We start from the raw sequence: 23909 nt of genomic DNA on the forward strand, positions 1-23909 counted from the left end.
ACGAGAACATTTCATGAGTTGTGCTCTTTATATCATGGTTATCTTTAATTAAAGCAAGCTCTGATATGAATTATGCTATTTCATGCAATGTCTGCTTATCATTGTGAATCGCTGAAAAGTTACAGCACAGTAGACGAGTGTAGACGTTAAGTTTCATGCGCTTACACGAGTCAGAGAGGGATCCAAAATCCTGATAGGAAACACACCTATGTAGAGTTTGCTCCGCCAGGTTATAATACCGACGTGTGCAGCTGAAGACTGCGTCCAATCATGCAATCATCTTAATAGCCCCGTCAGATGCGGTTATCGAGCCATCTAGAGCCAGCAGATCAAACTGTCTCATTCTTCAGTATTAGTGGAGAAAACATTTTAATCTCAGGGCACTAGAGCTCAATTAGTGTCACATACTTAGAGTTTGATAGCTGTGACAGGTAGTGCAGCCACTGCAGTTTATTTGTTGAGATTCATGCAGCACTGTGTGAAGAGAAAACCCAACAAACTGGAGGCACGGAAATAATTTAGATGCGTATTACACTTCCAAACAAACATCAAGATTTTCCAGCACCCTAGCCAACACGTCTTTTGCTGTACAATTGGTGTACTTTATAACAATGGAGCGCAGGATCCCCTTGGTGTTGTATATCTTATGACTCAAAGATGGAGGGGGAGAGAGAGTGAGAGCGAGAGAGGCTACAGGGTGTTTTCGCAATATGTGTGATATGTTAAAATGCCCTTTTCTCCCAGTTTGATTTACTTACAGAATATATATTTAACAGAAGATTTCAACACACTGTATATGCACACACAGGCACAAATACACACACACATACCTGAATGTAAGCGTCCACACCCAACTCTCCTATCTACCCAGTCAAAGATAACTGGAGTTTCCTGCCAGGGGGTTTCGGGAGGACAATCTGTCAGTGTAATTAGTGTTTATGTGACTAGTCAGTTATGGGAATGGCATGAAACCCATTAAGCATCTCTTTGTCAGTCCAGCAGTCTGTGCCGCCACACTGAAGCACATATTTCTGAAAAACTGGATATGGAATTCATGATAGTTTTCTTTCAAAAAGCCCCCCCCAAAAAAAAAAAACAGACATGTTGAAGGCTCAGACAGCTTCAGATGTCTGACGGAAGTGTACACAGATCCTCCTCTTCCTTCTTTTGGTCATATTTTATACAAAAATAAACATATTACTTCCAGGATTTTTGAAATGAGAATATTAATACCACACTCTCGCAGTATCTGTCAACGTTACAGCTGATGCGAACTGCCAGTTAGAGACCCTCTGACATGCACAACTCCCACCAGCGGCACCCTCAGCTGCTTTATTAATTGGATGGCATTCCTGCAGCAGCAATGTGTGTCCCAGATGCTCTAACACGACAGGATGGGAAAACCATGCTAACAACATCCTAATTACAAGCCACAGAGAAGATGTCTTGGTTTAACACTTCCTCTGTAACATCCATCCATCCACTCTAACCGTCCACCGTGTTTTGCTTTGTGGTCTTGTTTTCATGTCCTCCATGTAGCTAATAATGGGGCTCTTTTTGGTTGGGACCCATGTCATTTGTCACATGTGCCGTGTGTTTGTGTAACATTTGTGCTTGCTCTTCATGTCTCAAATGTTTGTTTGTTTGTCCTTGTCTGGTCACCATGTGTGTCTGTCAGTTACTAAGCGACATAAGGCTCATCTGAAGAGGCTGGACCGGAGATGGACGTTGGGGGGTGTCATCAGCAGGCAGCAGAGCCGAGGTGAACTGAGACAGATGCTGCATCACCTCCCCTCCCCTCCCTCCCCCCTTCCCACCCTCCCTTTGTTATTGTTCTCCTCACCCTGTCTTATTTATTGCCTCTTATCACATGGTCACGCGGCTGAACTTGTCCCTCTCCACATGCACATATTTGCTCAGTCTTGCATCCAGTGTTGTCTTCCAGCAAATGCATTCATCATGAGCCACAATCCACCACAACTAACCACTAACTGACGTTAATATGAAATGAGCTTGGAAAGCAAAGGTGAAATCAGCGACTTTATATACACCAATTATTGATGCTAAGCTCAAATTATGTTACAAAATTGCTCCATGTAAGCATTTTCATTATAATTAAACACCACGTGCCAAAAGCAATCTTCTCAGAATCACACTACCCACTCATCTGAAAGTAGTTGCATAATAGGCTCTGGAATGCCTTATGCTGCATTTTAGAGCCATATTTTGCTTTTTTATGAGCAAATGAAGCGTGTATGTAGTTTTCTAATGAGTGTGTGTTCCACCAAGTGTGGAAGAAACAGACATTTATCCTGCTGTGGTGGAGATAGCAACCAATATTGACAGATAAACAAAGAGCCTTAATCTCTCACTTGGTTAGCAAGAAAATCCCATTCTCTCTCACACACTTACACATGTTCTCCTGACCAAGGCCAAAGGTTTTTTTTTTTTTTCACAGGAGATGCATTTGGATTACTGACAGAGGAGTGAGGATAGGCTATTGAGTTCAGCCCAAACTTTGCACTTGGCAGTGGATGCTGCTCTCTGGAGTGGAGAGAGAGAGTTGTTTCCACCCAAGGACTGAAATCCTGCTTTGTGTTAAAAAAAAAAAAAAAAAAAAAGACAGCTATTTTGCTGACTCCACAAGAATAATTTATAACACTGATGCAGGCGATGCATGTTGTGGTTAACATAACATCTGATTCAGAGTTTCCCTTCATTGCACTGTTGGATATTGTTTGAAAGAGGTTGGTGAGAGGAAAACGTTCTACCAGCCCCAACACAAAGAGGCCGGAAGAACCAGGCATAAGGAAAATAAAGCGTACAGGAATATCCTTTACCCATGGAGCCTACTTTAGTTTTTGCAAATAAAGGGAATTATTCCCACACCCATTCAGCTCCTACTCAACCCTGGAAATGGGTGGAGAAAAGGAAAATGGAATAATGTGTCACCAGAATGTTGATTCCTGTGTACCAGCTTGGAGGACAGCGCTTCTTTATGTGCTCCTCTCCTTTTTCAACACACCTCTTCTACTTGCGCCGTGTGTGTTTAGACAGGAATTGCCATAATGACAGGAAATGAGGTCTTTGCTCTGGCCCTTGGCCTCATGGGAATGCATAAATCAGCATGGAGCCTCTGCTCTCTATTATGTGCTGAGTTAGGAGATGCTTGCTGTCACAAAGCCAAGGACACTGTTAGGACCCATGTGCTGTAGTTGGCCTTGGTCAATACCCTTTGTAAACACAAGCAATTAATTGATGTTAAAGTGCTTGATATTATGGCGTACTCCTGGTTCTCCTTAGTTTTTTATGGGCATGTTACACCTTTATTGGACAGCTGATCAGGGATGACAGGAAATGAAGGGAGAGAGAGATGGTGAACATCAAAAACCGGGAATGTTGCAGTTCATGGTTGGTGCCTTAAGGCCCCTGCCTTAACACATGTTAAGATTGTTGAACCAATTATGAATACGACGGATCCAATTGTGGTGCACCGGGTTTGTGGTGTGGGTCAGTTGGTGTTGACAGCTGGCAGATAAAATCATTCAATGTGTGATATGCAACGATTTTAATCTTCAGTTGTTCTCATGAAGATTAAACATGTTTGACATTTACGACTGACATATGCAACCACGGACGTCATGTGTGTTGCCCGAGGGAGACATGCCTGTAAATAAACAGCTTCATCTGAAATTTAGTTTGTTTTCACTCCCCTCATGTTCCCTCTCTAGGCTGTATGGTACATGTTGCCCACGCATCTCCATCCAGGATCTCACCTAAACGCAGAGCTTTTTTTCCTCCTTTTTTTTGGCCTTTGAAGAACAAACTGCACTGCATATAAATATTGCGGGCTGCTGGTTGCAATCCATGTTTGTTTTGGTAAAAGAACATGAAACAATTGGCGCCCTCGCAGAATCGTCTACCTCCAGAACTCCACTTGTTACTGACCACTTGACTCGTTTAGTGTGTAGTCTAGTGTATTTACTCAGTCATAAGGTTTATGCTCCTTCCTGAGTGGCAAAAACTAAAACATCCGTGCGAGATGATGGAAACAGCTTTTCTGTGCAGGTCCTTCAGCTTGTCCTCAGGTTTGTCCCAAGCGTTATATATTTTCATGTCTGTCAAAACAACACCCCCATGCTGATATGCACATTGAAAGCATTATTGGTTGTGTTAACTGTCCTGTACGTACTGGCTGCAAACAAATCCCTTCCTAAAGTATTTGCAGTCTAAGTGCTGGGCGACAAAATCCAACGTCTTATGCACCGAGGTTAAAGCAGTCTGAGGCAGTCATATCAAGTGGGTGTCTTCCAAAGTTACAGTCCCTCTTGTTCCAAATTTCCTCTTTGTGTTAAGTTGTGATGGAGGGACAGTAAAAAAAAAAGAGAGAATTCTGTATTAAAAACACTGTAATGTAATGTTTGTTTGATTTGTCTAACTCAGACTGCTGGAACGTTGCAGAAGCTTTGGCTAACATTTGAAATCAATGTGTGCACAGAAATGGGACATGGAAAATTAGTTCTGACTTCCATCACTTACAATGCTATTGCTTTAAGAGGGGATATTATTGTGGCCAGTATGGACAGGAGGTACAATTAATGACCAACAGTGCTTTCCATTCAATGTACAAATGGGCATGTGAATATTATTTTTAAGATAGACTTGAAAAAATGTGAACATATCCTAGGCCACCAGGGTGCCCCAGTACTCCTCATTTGTTATGGGTATCATACTGTAACTCATAATACAATAATGTCACATTGCATTGTCCATGATAATGATGTTAACACTACAAGCGATTTCTCATCACCTTATAGTGCTAAAAAGTATCTAATATCAATCTGTGCAACTTCAGAGAAATACATACTGATGGCAAGTTCTCTTTGCCTAAATACAGGAACTGATTATTTCCTGTTGTTATTCACTGCATCATAAAGTTCTCTCTCTTTCATAAAAACATTAGAGAAATCTCATGTGCCAAAGAACATTTTAACACACGCACCCACAGAACACATCCACATGCACATCTGGCAGCTGAGCGAATGGCCAGAAAGCAGAACAGTTCCAGTCTGTGTTAAAGAAAAGATACACCTCTGCTCTGTTAACCTTCTATCTCTTACTACTGCAGTATGATCATATAAATATAAGTCCTAAGTCATATAAGTCTGTAGAAAAGATTAATAGAAAATGCACTTCTGTCTCTTTTTCTTTTCTTTCCAACAATGATGTGCTGTTCAGAGATTTTACAGCCCTCAAATTCTTAGCTTTGTTGTCATTCTCTGCTCTGGCTTTGGCAGAAGAGAAGTACGTAACAGTGCAGCCCTATTCCAGTCAAGGCAAGGATGAAATTGCTTTCGAGAAAGGTGTTATTGTGGAGGTGATTCAGAAGAACCTGGAAGGATGGTGGTTTATCAGGTAAGCCTCTGCTCGCTTGCTTCAGACGTTTATTTCTTTCATTACAAAATGATGGAATTTTTGATCAGTTTTCTCTCACATCTCACTTACTTCCCCAGGTACCAGGATAAAGAGGGTTGGGCTCCAGCCTCTTACCTAAAGAAGGCGAAGGATGACTTCTCTCCCCGCAAGAAGACCGTTACAGGCCCAGTGGAGATAATTGGAAACATCATGGAGATCAGTAACCTGCTTAACAAGAAAGCCTTGAGTGAGAAGGACGTGCAGACTGAAGGTGTCCCAGAGAGCCCCCAGGTGGCCAGGAAGGAGATCAGCTTGCCAATCCCCTGTGCTGACTCCAGCCCTGTTAATTCCCCACAGGATGGAAGCAAAGCAGAGCCTGCTTCACCAGCGATAGCCCGCATCGCCCCTCATCGAGTGGAAATTGGTTAGTCGTGTCACTGTGAAAGATTCAGTTTCTGTCATAACTTGAATTTCTGTCGATCTGTAGACCACTTGTCAAACTGTTTTTAAATCTCTTTCCTAAATGTCTTGAGGCTCATAAATATCTATTCTTAAATGAAACCAACCGTGTTTGGTTTCATGTATGTCTTTTCCTCTCTGTGATTGTTTTGCAGGTTCCCCAGTTCTCAGGCAAAAACCTCCTCCTCGAAGAGATGCAACCCTGGTAACAGTGTTTGATATTTCAGCCATGCATCCTTCTTGTCAACCAGTCATTTATTTATTTTTTAAAGCTTCTACATATGGTTACTAATAAATGTATACCACTTGTGAGCAATTTTAAATGGCAGTGTTCAGATCTTAATTTTTGTTCTGGAAGAACAAACTGACAAATGTATGAGGAAAAGATAAATCAAAAGCATAATGTTTGTATTGAACTTATCTCCGATTAATGGACATGCACAGGGCTTTGAAATCTGTGGATTTACCTTCATATAAACAAATAGCAGCAAGTAAGAGTAAAAGTACCAATACAAAACTGTGAAATTCCCATATTCCCATATTATATGTAAAAAGTCCTATATTTTATTAGAACTACATTATGTACTTCTAATAAAGTATCAAAAGTAGAAGTACTCATTTTGCAACTGATTTAATCATGATATTAATAGATTGTGATTAAAGATCCATCAATATCTGAGCATAACTTTACTGTTGTAAAAGACTAACAAGATAAATGTCAGGGGCTTTGACATGATTACTGGGGTAGAAAAGAAGGAAAAACAAAGTTCTGCTATAAAATGTTATATTCGTTTTTTTTTGGACTCTTCTCTAATCTTAGCTTTTATGTGAAATAATAAATAACTTTACCTCACAGAGCCTTGAACAATTATTTAAATGAAACCATCTGAGGAGTCTAGAGAGGAAATTTCTCTTTGGTAGAACTGCTAACAACTCCTAGTCGTCTGAAAAGTGACAAGGGGCCCCAATCATACGCTGCTTTTTTGTCGAAAAGGTTTCCACTGAACTGTATTTTATAGGATTATCATATGTTTCTTTTAACCTCAAAACCGGTCTTAAGTACATTACTTGAGCAATTGTACTTATTTGCTTTCTGGCACAAACAAGAAGTCTAACATTGTCAATTTCCTTTCTTCCCAGGGATTTCAGTTGCCCTCCCCACCAGAGCCCCCTACAGTTGAAGCAGAGTATTACACCATTGCAGATTTCCAGTCCTGTATATCTGATGGTATCAGTTTCAATGGAGGACAGAAAGCAGAGGTAAGAGTTCTTTTTTTAAAGTAAACCTCAGTGACAACACAATCTTAAACTTGGGTACCAACCATCTATCGCTTGATGTATAAATTTAGTCATCATAGCTCAGTAATAACTTTGCCTTTGACAAGAGAAATGAATCATAAACATGTTCAAAATGTCTTCATATAAAGACTGAACCCTTTCTTGCACTTATTATTACTTATTTTAGGTCATTGAGAAGAACTCAGGTGGTTGGTGGTATGTCCAGATAGGAGAGAAGGAGGGCTGGGCACCCTGCTCCTACATTGATAAACGTAAAAAGCCCAATCTGAATCGCAGAACAAGCACTCTGTGTCGCCCTAAAGTTCCACCCCCAGCTCCACCTGTCAAAAAACAAGACTCAGTGGAGACTGCACCTCCCAGCAGCCCTGGGTCTGAAGCTCCAGAGTCTCCTGTGTCTCCTGGGAGACCAGTGTATGAAGAGCCAGAATATGATGTTCCTGCCATTGGTGATCTGGACATGGAGTCTGAGTTTGAGTTTCTGCGAGGAGAAGGGTCCTTGGTGGACACAAAGAATGAGGACACTTCCTCCGAGAAGGGATCCCATCTGTCCTCCAAGCCCTCTCCAGCTTCATCACTCCACAGTGCCTCCTTCAAAATGGGTGAGTCATTTGAAGATGGCCACGAGGCAGAGGGGGAGGCGGAGGGAGAGGAAGAGTGTATCTATGAGAATGACGGCTTCCGGCCCTTCAGAGAGACCCCAGAGAGGCAGTGCAGCAGGGACTCAAATTCCTCCAAGACAAGTGTCTTGTCAGAAACTGGCAAGACTGCAAACCCAACTTCAGGTGGCTGGAGATCTGCAGGGAACAAACTCAAGATCGACTTGAATGGGAGCCCATTTTCAACCAAAGCTGAGGAAGCATCCAGTCCTAAATCTGCCTCCACTGAGTCCACCCCAGATCTGTCCAGACCTAAGAAAGACAGAGAGGAAAGCAAGGTATCCTCTCCAACCAAGTCTTCCTCTAAACTAAAGCCAGTAGTGAGGCCTAAACCACACCTCGCCAAGGCCTCCAGTGCTGAAAAGATGGACATCAGCACCTTGAGAAGACAGCTGCGGCCAACAGGGCAGTTGAAGAATGGCACCAAAACTAAAGGTGAGGACTCTGAGACAGCTTCAGTCATCTCCTCTGAGGACTCCTTCTCGTCTCAGAGCACATCCGATCTCTCCTCCATCTATTCTAAAGGCAGCAGAGGAGACTCTGACCTGGAAGGCTGCAGCCTGTATCGCACCACAGATCCCTATGAGAAAGTCCAAGAGTCTGAGCTCAGTTTCCCCGCTGGAGTGGAGGTAGAAGTGCTGGAGAAACAGGAGAGTGGCTGGTGGTATGTCCGCTGGGGAGATTCAGAGGGTTGGGCTCCAACTTACTACCTGGAGCCAATCAGGCAACAAGATGACATGGCAGGGTCAGAATCTGATGGCACCCCGACAAAACCTGGAAGCCTCAGCAAGTCCAACAGCCTGGAGAAGAATGAACAAAGGGTGCAAGCATTGAACAATATCAACCAAAACCTAAAGAAGGTCACCCCACCCATTCCCTCAAAGCCTCCAGGTGGTCTCTCCAAACCTACTGGCTTGTTCGGTTCACGGAAACAGAATAACACCAAACAGCAGCAGGTTGTCAGACCTCAGTCTGTCTTCATATCAGCCCCAATCAGGGATGGTCCCAGTCCTGCCGGCTCTCTCAGGAGAAATGAGTCCCTCAACTCCACAGATCACCCTCGTGCCAGCCCAACAGTGCGACGCAATGCCTCCTTCGGCACGGTGCCACGCAGTCTGGTGTCAAACAACATAGCACTACCCAACAGGGACATATCCGGCACCGGTAGCTCTGAATCCCTCGGCCTCAGCTCTCAGAAGAATGCCCTCCCTGTATCCACTGTGAGGCCCAAGCCCCATATCATCCATAACAACCTCAGAGAGGTGTATGTCTCCATAGCAGATTATCATGGTGATGAGGAGACCATGGGATTTCCTGAGGGGACTAGTCTGGAGGTCCTGGAAAGAAACCCAAATGGATGGTGGTACTGCAAGGTTCTGGACAATGGCAGACCAAGGAAAGGATGGGTTCCCTCAAATTACCTCGAGAAAAAGCACTAGCACTCATGTGTGGAGCTGGCAGAACTCTGAACATGCGTGTAAAGACTACTCAAACAGATGCATTTATTTTGTGAAAAAGGCTAACCCTAAGACATTAAGTAAAGATTGAAATCTTACCCGGTACCTTTGCCAAAATGACCGGCCAGATCAAATTGTGACTTTGAAATGAAATGAGACATCTGGTAAAATGAGTCTACATGATAAAGTGCCTGAGCAGTTGCATCAGAGGCAATATATTGGGACTTAGAGACACAGACAAAGAGAACACCAGAAAGAAGAAGAATGATTTAGTGCCATTCTTCAGTGGTTACCTTTAACTTGAAATAAGATGTCATTTTGTGTCCACTCCTTGAACCTTTTTCTAAGTTTATAATGTATTTTTTAAAACCTTTTTAAGCATTTAAAGCTTACTGCATGTTTGAAATGATTCATTATACTGACGATGCCTTGAGCTGTTAATTAAACCTTTCTCTCCTCCTTTCTTTACAGAAAATCTCAGTTGTTGCCAAAGCTGCTTTGTGTTAGTCTCAATTTGGTGCTGTCTGTTTGCATGTTTTTGTAATATCTCTTTATACTGTATGTCACCTTTATGTGAAATATTTTATCCATCTAATTGTGTAATATTGTCCTAATGAAACAATTTGTGAGCATCTCTGATAATAACAGTATTTTTGCCCTTAAACCAGAAAACCATTCCTGATGATCTCCCCTGAAACTTATACCCTTAAAATGTTTTTTGTATTAATTTCAGAGGCTAATTATCCAAAATTAACCTTCCCTCACATCTGAAAATTATATTTATTCATTACTTAAATATCATATTATTACTTTTTTGTTGTTTTTACTGATCACACTGCCGTAAACATTTCTAAGAACTGCTCCATTAATCATAACATTTTGAATTTCTGCTGGGCAGTAAATTTGACATAACTCTTAAGCTACAGTAGTACTGGGGTGCTCACTTTTGTTTTACGTTAACTGTGTGACCAGTGATGATAACTGAAGTGCCAAAAGAATGAATTAAATAAATGCACTTTTGAACATTTATTGGTACTTTCTTATTTAAATTTTACATAGTTAGTGTTTGCCCACAGGTTTGCTCCTCTGGTACAATGGTTCCCAACCTTGTCTAATGTACCCCCACAACTCTGTACATCTATCATCATGATATAAATCTCATCTAGGTTCACTATAAATACATTTAAATTAATATTTTATGTTTGGTATCATTTTAGAGGATACAGTCTTGGCTTTTATTCAACCAGTTTGTCTGTGTGACAAAAACATTCACTTGAGCTTTTGTAAATCTGCTTACATACATTTTTCTACCATTTCTGTGATGTAGTGGTCATTGTACACACAATGATACACATCACACAGAATACATATCAAATTCAGCACACATCACCTTAAAAGCATACACATGTCCATGCACATTAAATAAATCTGCACAGTTAACAAAATTTTCCCAATTGATTATGAGTTAAAGATGCTGACTCTGTAATTGCAATGGCCCCAGTTGTTGCCCTTCTCATTTTCTGTCACCTCTACTGTCTGCCAACATAACAAAAGGCAAAGGGGCCACTAAAAACACTTTAACATTTGAAGTAGAAAAAGAACATTTTTTCTTTTGACATTTTCTTGTTCTGTTAGTAGGGAGGAAGTCACATAATTGCCTCAGTGTTTTTTACTAGCCTATTTGATAAAACCAATAGTTATTGTATATCATGTAACCCTAGATCCAAAATATAACACAAAGATGAAAACTAAAGATGAAATAATGGATTGTATTTTTACATTGGCACACTTGTAGAAATGATTATTTCAACTGCACTAAACCAAAATCAGCCTAATTTCATCATTGTTGTAAGAGTATTTTTAATGCTACACGTGGCATATTGTTTGGCACTCACAATACTGTTAATGAAAGTTATGTGAGAAGGGGGTAAGTATCTGCTGAATTACTTGCAAATTAATGTGGTGTATAATAAACAATATAATTATAATGTAATGTATCAAAGGCCATAACCACTGCTAATGTTATGCCTCTTAATTGTATTGCAGACGTGGGGGACTAGAATCACATACTCAAATCATATCAGAATTACCCACAAATTTGAGGACTTCAGACTTGACTAACAGTGATAAGAGATGTAATGTTAATTAAAAAAAAAATACTAACATTTGGATTGCAAGTGGAAAGAGAACATAGCACAATGTAAGTTCTTAGTATTGTAATAACTAGAATGGCACTCAGTAGAGTACATACCTCCAAGGCCAAACACATTAAGGAAAGTGCGTTTTTTGTCTGAAAAAGCCCATGACAAATAAAGAGATAAGACCAGAGCAATGGCGGACTGGCCATTAAGACTATTCACTTAAATCCATGTCAAAACATCCATAAAGTTCAGGTAAACGTTTTTACCGGCCTAGCCAGTGTCTTTCCTGTCCAGACCCAGAAGATAAGTCTGAGGCTAAATTATTTCCCAGTCCATCCGTGGAGCCAAGTCTTGGTTCTCCAAGATGGAGAGTCCCAAAAGCTGCTAAAGGGCTCCAGCTTAACTCGGAACTAGCTCTTCTTCTCATCAATGTGTAAGTACACATTACAACATAATGTTATGCCTGTTTTCATTAGTGACCGGCTGCAGAATGCACGATGACCTGCTAGCTAACTTGCTGTTATCCTTATTTTGAATTTGTTTGGCAAATGTTTTTTATGGCTAGCTAGCTTACTGCAGTCAGGGGCAATGTTAGCATGCTCTAATGGTTGTGGACGATTGTTTGTTGTTGGCTCTGGTGTACACGCGCTAACTTTGTTCAGTTGTGCTTCTTGTTGTGTTCACTGTCTGCGTGCATTGGGCTTCGTAACACCTTGATGACGGAAAACGTGAAGGGAGGGGGACGGGGGTTGCGGCCGTCGAAGTATTTGTTTTGGTCTGAGATACTGGTGGTGTAGTGCGACATCTAGTTTCACTGATGATCGGTTACAGAACCTTCAGGTCTTCAGACTTTCTCCCATCTCTGTTGTCTTGCATTAAAAGCTTTCTGCTTTGGAAAAAGTAAAACATCTCAATACTGAACGTGTTTATGTCTAGTATAAACCCTATCTGTTTATATACAATACAATTGAAGTGTTTGACCAGCTTGATGCTGTTATTCAAATAAATTAGATCACACTTGGTTGCCTGACATCCCTTTCATTTCTTACCCATAGCTTTGAGCCAGGTCGTGGTGCAATTCAACCCCGAGAGTTTCTGCTTTGGGAGAACTTGCACATTTGACTTTGGTTTAGATGGCTTTCATTCTGTGGTTACTGGGCTGCTTAATTTAGCATCAACTGACAAAGCAAAAGTTTAACTTACCAGTGTGGAGTTGTCTTGTAATACTGTCGCCATCAGCTATAATCAGAGAAACACCAAATCAAAACACTGATGCAGTTTTCCAGTGTCAGACACTGCACATTGCTGATATATTGGATTTGGTGCCTGAAATATAATAAGATCTACAGCCCACAGGAATTGAATCTGAAATATGTCCATCCCACTGTCAGTTTCCTCTATTGGGATCTCTACACTCATACTCCACTCGCTGGCTTGAAACTAAGTTATGAGTGTTTGTTGGTCATCTTTATACTGTAACATGTTTGGCTACTGGGTGTGTGTCATTGTGTCTGCATTTCCTTGATTGTTGTACTCATGTGTAGAGGAGGCTATGAGTTTATTTATGCTTGCAAATAGTACATTATTGATGTAAGAAATAGAAAAAAAGAAATGTAAGATGTGCAGGTGAGGTAGCTCAAATATGCTCAAATATGGAAGTTGTGTACGTCAGTCAAAAGTTGTTGTATTGTATTGTATTGTATTGTGTAAATCAAAACTCAAAATGTAAACACTGAGTGTGGACGTTCATTCTTGACTTTAGAAATAGTAGTTTTAAAGCTGTGCAAACTGATGAAGACTGTAAGATGTGCTTTAAAGCTCTGAAAAAAACTACAGTAAGAAGTAGATTTTGAGTATTTTGCCAAAATGATTTATGTTATTGTGAGAAAAAAAAGTCTGAACGTTTCTGTGCATTTTCTTTCAATATGTTTTTTAAACATTTCAACATTTTGTAAGGTCTAAATCCTCACATTGCTGATGGTGTCGTTGCTGAGGGGTTTTGTGTGCTGTGCACAAGGTGTTGTTGCGGTTTCTGGCCACTGGAGGGCAGCAGCACTCAGCATCTAGGTGCAGATCGGACACAGCATCACAGTCACCTTCACCTCTGTCTTCATCAATACTGTAATTAGATAGTGTAGGGGTGAATTACTCAATTGATACTTTAGACTATCAACAAAGTTGCACTTTTTGATATAATTGCACGTCTCCTCACAGTCTGTCCCTCGACACTGCAAATCTGACTGAGGGAAAGATTTTACATCACTCTGAACACCAAAAGCTTAAAGCCTTAACTACAAGAGAGGAAGAAACACAAACTCAGACTGTCTGATGTCCCGTTAAAATTCAGAATCAATAGTGTAAAGCTTTTTTGGAATACAAATTTGATACTTAATAGATGATGTGTGTGTTTGACCAAACAGCTGTCTAGAGGCGATACCGCAACACAGCTCAAACAAGTCTACCAAGCCCTTAAGCCTTCAGGAGGCCAGCAGCGAGGTTCACTGAGAGGTCTGAGTGGAAAGTCTGTGTGTACACAGACACCAGTGAGATATACTGTATTCATGTCACTTTCACAGACACTGCCTGTGTATTTCCCTCTCACCTCTGAGAACACTTCGCCATGAATGGCAGCCACCGCTGCCTGTTTCATGTCCGGACGTCATGGGTTGTATTGGTGCCTATTGGAGTGCAGCATAAAACAGTGCTGCATTAGAGCCAGGCCCGCGGGGTAGTAAATAACAGATGATGTTCACTCTGGCCAGGTCTACATACCACAACTCTAAACAGTTTCTCTCTGAGTTATAGCTGTTTACTAAAAGCCCTTGCCTTTGTTATTCATATAGTATATGGCAGGATGTTAGTCAAGTATACTACTGTGGAGAGTGATTGTGTTGGGTGTTAGGCATCTGAGAGATGGCTGCCTTTTTGTTCTCTAACTGTTGTTCAATTTGAATTTTCTTGCGTTAAGAGGTTAATCCATCATCAAACATTTGTATAATGTACGTTTTGGGTAAAGGTAATGACACTAATGCTCTCTCATATGGCCTCTTCTGTGCCAGATTGACTTCAGTTTCCTGCTGTGCATAAAACATAATAAGAAATGGAAATGGCCAGTTCTAAGTTTGTTGCAATCTGAGTTGAATGCCTGAACCTAAGTAGATAGGTTCTCCTGTAGACCCGAAGAAGAGCTGGATGGGCTCAATTTTTTTTTCCATGTAATTAATAAGAAATAAAAGCATGTACAAAGCCAGTGATTCAGACTTAAACTTTATTTAACAAACTGAACATAATTAGCAAATTCAGAAACCATTTTTTTTTTTTTTTTTTTTTAAACGTCAAATAGAAATCCCAAGTCCAGGAAACCAAAGTTATGAGCTGATTTTCTTGTCCAAAGTGCACAATGCCCACCTTTACCTACTTGCTGGTTTTGTTTTGTTTGGACTGCAAATATTTGGTCACATTTGAAAAACAGGCTGTCAGAATTATGACCATATGGGGAACCACGCACGCCTGCTTCACTACAACACAAAGTCAAGATAGAATTTAAATATGCACAACATAATTTTACCAACTAATAAGTAACCAACGGCAATTTTACACATTTCATTCCCTTCCAATACCATATTTTAGTATATGACATTAAAGTAGATGTTTGACATTTTGGGAAATATGCTTATTTAAGAGTTAGATGAATAGATTGATACCACTCTCACCTTTGTGAGTGACTTTAGCTAGCAGGTGGTTAGCTTAGCTTAGCTTAGCTTAGCATAAAGACTGGAAACAGGGGATACAACTATACTCTGTTCAGAGTTAACAAAATCCACCAGGGACATACCATCACCTTTAAAGTTGGGCTCCAGCAAACAGTTATGTAGCAACATAATCATTCATTTGGAGTTGTGTTTCTATAAGCTCTGTGTTTGGTCTGGCTCAGCTGTTCGGTAAATGTGTGTGTCTGCTGTTTGGTGCTTAGCCGGTAGTGTACAATGGGTTTTCAGAGCATTTTCGCTGAAAGCGGCTGCCTGCTGTGACGACATGATGAGAGCAGTGAGAGTGAACCGAAACAGTAAAGTTGAAGTCTGGACGGCTAAACAATCAGCTAAAACTCACAATATAACTCTGTGAAGCTGAAGGGAGCTGCAGTTTCAGGTGATAACTCTGTGGGTTCATATATACAGGCAACACCTTTCGCATTGTCACATTGTCATTGGATATACTGTGATTATAAAACTATAGTTATATTAATGTAAAAGTAAGCTAGTATGCAATGTTAAATCTAATGCACTTTAAGTATCATAAGTAAAAATGGCTCCCTCGGAAAAATGTCCCGCCCACGTTATTATAATGTTAACTATTCCTGATGTATTGGTGTGACAGTAGCATTTCAAAGCTGTAGCACGGTCACAGATGACCTCATTTCAATCAGTTTATTCTGTTAGCTACTTTATTCTATAACAATACATCACATTTTATAAGCCAATTCTGTTTTGTGTGTAAAATCTTACTTTGCAAAGTAACTAATAACTACAGCTTTCAGATAACTGTAGTGCAGTAAAAAGACTGTTTCCTTCTGAAATATAGATGAGTATTAGTATAACATCAGGCACTATAATTTGGAATTTGAGTGGTATTGATCCTCTTGTCTAATTCTTTGCCGCAAAGTGAATGAGCGTATTTCCCAAAACATCATCCACACTACTCCTTCAAGTGAAAATCAGCTGTCACAACCATTGAGTCTTTCATGAGAATAAAGTTTTCTATATTCTTTGACTATGCAACAATGAAATACTCTTACATTTTGGACACTATAGCCATACATATAAAATAAACTGATATTTTTTTTTTATAGTAGCACTGACAAAATAAATAATCCTCATAATGTACAGTTAATATTACACTCATTAATACCATTTTTCTATCAAAAATGTTTCACAATATTTCATTTCCTCTAGGTCATATTTGGTCAGGAAGAAAACAGGTAGAAATGTAAAGGCTGGGCGTCTCTAAAGCACAACAAAATTCCAGTATTATGCAATGCAGTGACAGAGGGGACAAGGCGATATTTAAACATTTCATCTTAGGCAGTGAATAAATTCGCACACTGATGTTAAACGCACTGAAATGTTTGCTTCAAAGTCAAACACGACAGCTTTGTATTGGTAGGTTGTGTGGTTACACCTGCTCACGTCAGAGACATCACACCTGTGTAAGAGTGACTTTAAGATGAATATGAACCTCAGTATTCCTCTTGTTTTTTTTTTTGTTTTTTTTGTAGAGAGATGAGCCTAACATACCAGAGTGTGTCCAGACTTCTCTTTTTAAAGGCACACAAGAAAAACGTAACTGTGATGCAAACCTTTTACAACATAACTGCTAGTTTTCCCTCCACAGCTGCGAGATGACAAGCTTCAAAACTTTGGAAAAAAAAAATAATAATCAGCACTTACCACTTTACAGATTACTGAGTGATGTTTCAGCAAGGCCAAAATAACACCTGAAAATAGCTTGTATTTCTTAACAATTCAAAGCAGTACATAATGCATGAGATTAGTCAAGTGAAAATGTCCTTGGAGTTTGCTTTTACAGAAGGAGAGCAGCACTCAGAAACTGATATGCAAATGTAATTCTCACAATGTCCCACAATAACAAGCTACATCCTTGTCACTAACTGCACACGTGTGAATTTCTTTCCACTTGAAGACACAGTGCACTGAAATACATCATCAGTGAAAGCGAGTATTCATGTTTTACTTTAATGTACATAATGAAAGAGGAGTGCGTAACCTGAAGTAAGCAAAGCCATCTGTAACTTAGTGTTTCATGGGTTTCTTGCATCCTTATGTGCTCTTTCAACATTTTAAAAATACTTCACTGCCCACCAATGTTTATTTAGATGACTTGTCCAATTGCAGCATCCGGCAGGCTTACTGAGCAGCACTAGGTGGCGGGGGACGGCTGCCAAGCAGCAGGACATGTAATCCATGCAAGCCCTGCATTTTACAGGCTTTTATACAAACTTCTTATGTATGTGGTCTGCCTGAGTGAGCAAACACTCTTCGTGGCATTGAAACGATGTGCAGACACACAGCGCATGTGCCCCTGTCTACATCCCACACTTACAACATTCTCTCTCTCCTCCCTCGCTTCCCTCCTCACTGATTTACATCCTCATTTCACCGCAAGCGTGACCTTCTATGGTGACAACGTTCACACTTTTTTACCCTTCGCGCAATCTCGCCTTGCCTGAAGTTCACGGAAGCACAGCAGGTCGTGAAGTATCCAACAAAACACTTCATTTATTATACAACTGAGATAAGGATTACTTTACCCTTTAGGTTTAGGCATTTCATTGTGTTTTATTGCATGAGGAGCATTTTCTACTCATTCAAAAATGGCTTATTTTAGAAATGCTGCAACGTTTTCTCTCTCTGTCTTTCTACTCATTCCTTACTGGTATCTACCGTATAGCCCGCAGAATGAAGGGTTACTCTGCATGAAGTCTGACAGATGCCTCTTCAGATTACTCTTTCTCCTCAACAGATGCACAAATCACTGGACAATAGTAGGTCAAGGTCCAATCTGCTGTTCCTGTTGATCAACACTGTATTTTTTGATGGTCTCTGATGAATCTCATTGCTGGGTCTTCACAGGAAAGGACCACTGTGAGCCTTCCAATGATGAGCATTAGACACAACATGGATAAAATGTTATAATTATGGAGTTTAAAGTCCTGCTGTAGAGTACCTGAGCCAGATTGCACACACAAACAAGTGGGGCTTTCACTTGTGCTGTGTCCATCTTAACAAAGTCTTTACATGGCTTCGACAACCTTGAGCTGAGCCTGATGATGCGACACGGTGTTTAACACGAGCCTACGTGCTCCTGTACGTCTTGATGATATCTTTGATTGTCCTCCTACAGATGGGGCAGCAAGCATTGGCCATCTTCTTGAGTTTGAGGCCGCAGGCGTAGCAGAGACACATGTGTCCACAGGCGTAGAGGACCGTGTCCACCACGTTCTCGTAGCAAATGGTGCATTCGTCACTCCACGAGCAGGATGGGAAGGTAGGGGACTCTGGGTGGCTGGAGAATGGAGAGCTCGGGGTTGTACCTGAGGTGATGAGAGAAAGGACTTAAGGGATGTGTGACTGAGTGTGAGAGAGAAAACAAAAAGAAACATTGCCAAAAGATGGAGGGAACCCTCAGGGTAGTTCAGGCAGACAACACACTCTGACAGGCTCTGTTCGCTACAGCATATGTCCAACGCACCTTTTTATTTAAGCTGTCAATACCCTGCCCACTGTTTTTCTCTACTCATGAAGCGTCAGGACAACTTTATGGAGCAATAATTGTGTCTGTGTTGCAATTCTTGCTCCTTCTGCTGCCATTATCTGCCAGGAGTTGTCCTGTCATGCTGTCTGCAGCTTGGGACTGCAGTGATGTTGGGTATCACTGCTTCACATCACTGAGGTAAATATTTGCTTCATGTTTGCTTCGAACATGCATATCGTGAGTCGATGTCTTGGTGCTGTTTAGCCAGTGTTTGTGTGCTGCTGGCTGTTTTATTGCTCTCCTGCATGTCTACTTCTTAATCAGTTTCATAAACAAAAAAAAAAAACGATAAACACAAAAGAAAAAAATCGCAACAATCTGGACACGGAATACATGCACATACATGCATATGTAAATACTTCATTTGTGAGGATGATCTGGTTTTTCTCAAAATTAAAATTTGGCAAATCTTCCACTACAAGTGAGGAAAGATGGAGAATGAAGAAAGAAAAGAGAAAGGGATAAATTGGACCATATGTACAAACCTGTGGAGGAAGAAAAGACTGTGTGGTAGTTGGAGTTGAGGCTTGAATTGAGGTTGATGTTCAAGGGTGTGCTGAGGTTAGGCTCTGAGTTGCCGCTGCAAAGCATTGTGGGGGTGTTGGGTGTACAGGATGGGGAGCCGGGAACCGACGGGCCTCGGAGGTCTGGGTGAAGAGATGACCCTGACGGTACAGAAGAGACATCTGGGTCACACCAAAGATTCACCGGCACACAGATAATCAATGAAAGTAAAAGGAGTCAAATATTTCCATCATTCACACTGTGCATCTCTGAGATGTTAGTAGTCAGAGCTGGTAATTAGTAAATGGAGGAGAGTGGATGTCTTGTTGCATCTCTCTCATCGTCTCAGTCTGACACACACACAAACACACACACACACACACACACACACACACACACACACACACACACACACACACACACACACACACACATTAAATCTGTTCTATCACCAAGCAGATGACTTGTGAGTCCACAGTGTCTGCATGTGGGTGGGTGTGAGTGAGTCAAGAGCCTATGAGTTGGTGTAGTCTCGTCAGAGACACCAGGCACCCCCACCCTCTCCTCCCTCCTCCTTCATGAGCCCATGATCCCTCTGGGTAGGGTACAAAACGCTTCCACAGACTATCTGTTGTCTGTCCCGTATGATCTGTCCCGAGCTGCACCACCGGCTTTGGCATCAGTTCACATATTGGTAGCTCATGTCTCCTAACAGATGAGAATACTGACCCTGATTCCATGGACAAATTCTGATCTAGTTTGCCTGGCAGGCACACTGCATTGTTGTTTAAACATTGTCCTTCAACTGACCATGGCAGAAATATTTCAACACTGTCAGGCTGGTCATTTGCTTAGCACTGACATCCTTCTGTGTGTCAAATTATCTAATATTGGTAGGTCACATCCTATCCCACAGATTTTCCTAAAACGAATGTGAAGTGGAGAAACGGCAAAAAAAAAGAACCAAAAATGGTGAGAAATTACAGAGAAAAAAATTTAAATTGAAGCGTAAAAAACAAAAACACACATTTATGTGGTCTGTTGTTAACACAAAAATGTATACAGTTTACTTGCATAACTCTAGCTACGTGCTCTGATCCATCGCACCGTACTGATGCCTTCTCCCTGGACCACTTCAACCACTGCAGTCTCAGTTTCAGCCTACATAAACAGACCATAGTAGCTTTTTAGTCATGCAACAACCAGTTTCCTGCTAAAAAAAAATCAACAGTTGTAGCAAAGTCTGCATGAGCACAGGACTTCTGAACAAACATTTCCAGATTTAGTGAGAGTCATCTATTTGTTGATTCTGTATACATGCTACAGTATGCATACAGTAGCATTTATACACCCTTCCATTACCCACTTAACATGACCTATGTGGCAGCCCGGCTGTTAGCAAATGTCTCGGTCAACTCTAATAAGGCAGAATGGATAACCTTCATGTCTATTCATGTACCCTATCATCAAGGGTACCTTTCATCTTCCCATGTATTATGAATTTAGTGCTGCCTGTGCCACCAGGAATGAGTATGTGAATGTCTTTTGCTATGCAGGCAGCAGAGGGGACTTATTTGTGGTGGAGAATGTGTTTGGTGGCTTTCAACACTTGCTTATCAAACCTAGAGAATTCTGTCGCAGCCCATCAGGCTATTTCATTTTCTGTTGGTGTCTGAATAAGGTTTTTAAACCTGCATCACCTGATTTATTTATTTTTTCTCTTTTGGCCACTTGTGGATAATGGAAACAAGCTGTAAACACAACACAGAAATAATATCACCTTCTAAGTTGATATGGTGAACTTGCAAGCAAACAACTGTTTATTTACACATCCAGCACATCCACCTGGTAAATGTAAGTTTGATATTCGTCCTCCTTTTAGCTCTGTTTTTAACTCCTGGCTCTTTAGCAACCAGCTAGTTCCTAACTTTGTCTGCCTATTGGTGCATGGTAAGTGTAATTTCTACTGGGGTGGAGAGAGAGAGGAGTGGGCGGGGGACCCTTTTGTTGGTTCAGGTTGATTTTCTTACTGAAGTCTCTCTTACTGACCTGCTACCAGAATCCAGATGAGAGAACATCTGAGTTAATAAAAATGGTGATATAATCATCTGTGGTCTTCAGTGATTATCATGTGGTCAAAGCAATGAGCTCAAGTTGCAGCAGCATGTGGTGCAGTGATGCCCTTGGTCTTGCCTCTCAGACTGCTGGCATTACTTAGGGCCGAAAAAAACAACATTGTCCTAAAAACCCACTATAAATAGATATCAGTCAAAAATACAGCACAGTGCTCTTTGTAGCAAAGATGCACATACAACAATAACTTATCAGAAAGTACAAGGAAAGATTTTAAGTAGGGTTACAATACAGAAGTTTCTATTTTTTATTATACTACCATGATTAGGGGCAGTGTGATAACCAGTTTTATTATAATTTGTTATTTGCTTGATTGTTTGTTTTGAGCTTTTTCACAGAAAACTGCTTCCTGATGCAGCTGAAAATGACACTGAAAACGGTGACCCTGAACCAAAGCATTAAACTGTAGACCATAAATTCAAAACAATGAGACAAAAGATGCTAGAATGCTTCGTAGAGCTGTGGGTTGTCAGTAAGAGTGACCCCTTTCCCATACACTTAATCATTTGATCGATTGTTAATATGAAAACATTGATTATAGCAGCTTTAAGATTACAGCTGAGCACATGCAGAAACATATGTAAACCCAGAGCAGGACACCTGTAATGACGATATAATGTGAGCCGTTATTGATTCTGAGTATCGTAGATGAAATGATAAAATCTTCATTTCTAATATAACACGGATAAAATGAACACGTGAGAGTAGCAGACTTCCATCTGTTCCACTTCACAGGCTCGACAACACCCCGCCATGACAAACTGTCACTTGCCTCAGTGGCTAGATGTTTCCATGGCAACTCATGGCGTGCGGCTGCAGCGAGTGGGTGAGCAGAGACGTCACAAATGCACTCCCCACAGCTGGAGTGGGTAATGAGTCGAAGAACGCTCAAACCCCAAAGAATCGGGGGCTGGGGGGTGGTGTGGGGTGCACGAGGAAAAGAGGACATACAGAGACGATTGGAGGACCACTGTTATGGGAATGTGCTGTGGGTGGAAAACCCAGCATCTCAAACCTCCGTGCAATTACATTTTAATAATGCATATGGAGGGCATCATGAGGAGCTATCATGGGCCCCCCTCCTGATACATAATGCTGGCTGCTGGGAGCCCACGCAGGACAGAAATAACCTCCTCAGCCCTGGTCTGACTGACTACATGAAAGAGAGGAGAGGAGGAACTGTAATCCAGAAATGAATCATGAGAAAGAATTAGGGGGAATCAACAAATTCTAAGAAAACCAGTGAATTCTAACCATCTGTGAAGTTTCTCAGAAAACTCCACCTCTAATTATGAATTTCAAGTGAAAAGAACTATAACCTGCTTTGACAGAATCATTATCAACTTAACCAGAATGCAACACTGCTGGATGAGGATGTTTTTCAGAGAATTAAGAAGAGTGTCTTTAGCTGCAGCGACTGTAAACAAATCAAAAGCACTCACACTTGTGCTTGCTGCACTCTGCAGTATTTCACAGTCACATCATAATATGCAATGTCCAAGCAACACTTCAGCTATTTCTTATGAAACATTGAGAATTTGAAATCCATTAAGTGCAGGACTCTTAAACCTCAGCAAGTCATACTAAATATTTTAAACATAAATTGGATTTGAGCAAATTTTAGTGAAGCTCATTTACCTCTTCACTGAAGATTTGTGCAGGATGTCAAATGTTCTTGACTCGTGATATCAGGGATTTAATTTTCTCTCCTAAACTGTCTTTTGAAATTCTCCAAATTAAGTGAAAATTGCCACAACATACTGTAAATACTGTAGCCACAAAGAACATGTCCTGAAGATCTTCACTGTGAGACAAACCCGAAGACTGTTTCTCCACACAATGTCAACATATTTTCAGCATGTTTATGTTTTTCAAACTAAAATGCACATCTGGACCCACGTCCATCTCAACACTGCACATGATTAACATCAGGGTACTTTCAGTTAATGTATCATTGTGTGAAAACCTGCTGGTGTCAACCCGAGCTGACAGAAATCCTGTTCAACTGAAGGTACAAAGTTAACATTCATGTGCAAACTGTGGGAGTAGAATGTAAATTCCTAAGAGATATATGAGTTGATAAAAAGTCAAGAGAGCAGCCCAGACAGCAAAGGAGGGGGAAACTATTTCATGACTCGGCTGAGTGGGAAGTCATCCTCCATAGGTCACTGAAGGATCACAGACTGGATTACATTCTGAATGGAAAATTACTAATGACGTCCTGTGAAGATCTGTGAAACATGTTCAATTCCTGGAACCATGGTTTAATTAAATATTTGAACTAATGCTAAAACTAACGCTAATAAGAAACTGTTGGTCTGTGAAGGTACATTTTATTTTTTGCTTCGATGAAATATGGGATTTCTTTACCTTAAATAGATGAAAGTATAATGTAACAGTATAGAGTTAGAGGTTAGATGTCCCAGTCGCCTTACTGCAAGCAATGATCTGAATAGGAATATGAAGGCACTGGAAATGAATGAAACTTAGTAATTATGTTTGAGGACAATAAC

General features: G+C 40.8%; 2 protein-coding genes across 4 annotated transcripts in view; one reads left to right on the forward strand and one right to left on the reverse strand.

Moving 5' to 3' along the window:
• Positions 1–10315, forward strand: part of sh3pxd2ab (SH3 and PX domains 2Ab) — a 52256-nt gene extending 41941 nt beyond the window's left edge. For 2 of the 3 annotated variants that reach the window (XM_056394557.1, XM_056394560.1), the window contains 6 exons: positions 1679–1762; positions 5298–5415; positions 5514–5839; positions 6030–6079; positions 7015–7134; positions 7340–10315. In XM_056394557.1, coding sequence (XP_056250532.1) covers positions 1679–1762; positions 5298–5415; positions 5514–5839; positions 6030–6079; positions 7015–7134; positions 7340–9268 — 2627 coding nt within the window. In that variant the 3' untranslated portion in view covers positions 9269–10315. The remainder of the gene's footprint in view (positions 1–1678; positions 1763–5297; positions 5416–5513; positions 5840–6029; positions 6080–7014; positions 7135–7339) is intronic. The other variant, XM_056394559.1, reaches the window with a different exon arrangement.
• Positions 10316–14677: 4362 nt separating this feature from the next.
• Positions 14678–23909, reverse strand: part of neurl1ab (neuralized E3 ubiquitin protein ligase 1Ab) — a 31886-nt gene continuing 22654 nt past the window's right edge. Inside the window, exons 5-6 of the mRNA XM_056394561.1 lie at positions 19245–19424; positions 14678–18538 (exon numbers count right to left, since the gene is read on the reverse strand). Of these exons, the coding sequence (XP_056250536.1) occupies positions 18300–18538; positions 19245–19424 (419 nt within the window). The 3' untranslated portion in view covers positions 14678–18299. The remainder of the gene's footprint in view (positions 18539–19244; positions 19425–23909) is intronic.

This window comes from Seriola aureovittata, chromosome 14 (genome assembly GCF_021018895.1).
Source record: "Seriola aureovittata isolate HTS-2021-v1 ecotype China chromosome 14, ASM2101889v1, whole genome shotgun sequence".
NCBI classification, from domain to species: Eukaryota; Metazoa; Chordata; class Actinopteri; order Carangiformes; family Carangidae; genus Seriola; species Seriola aureovittata.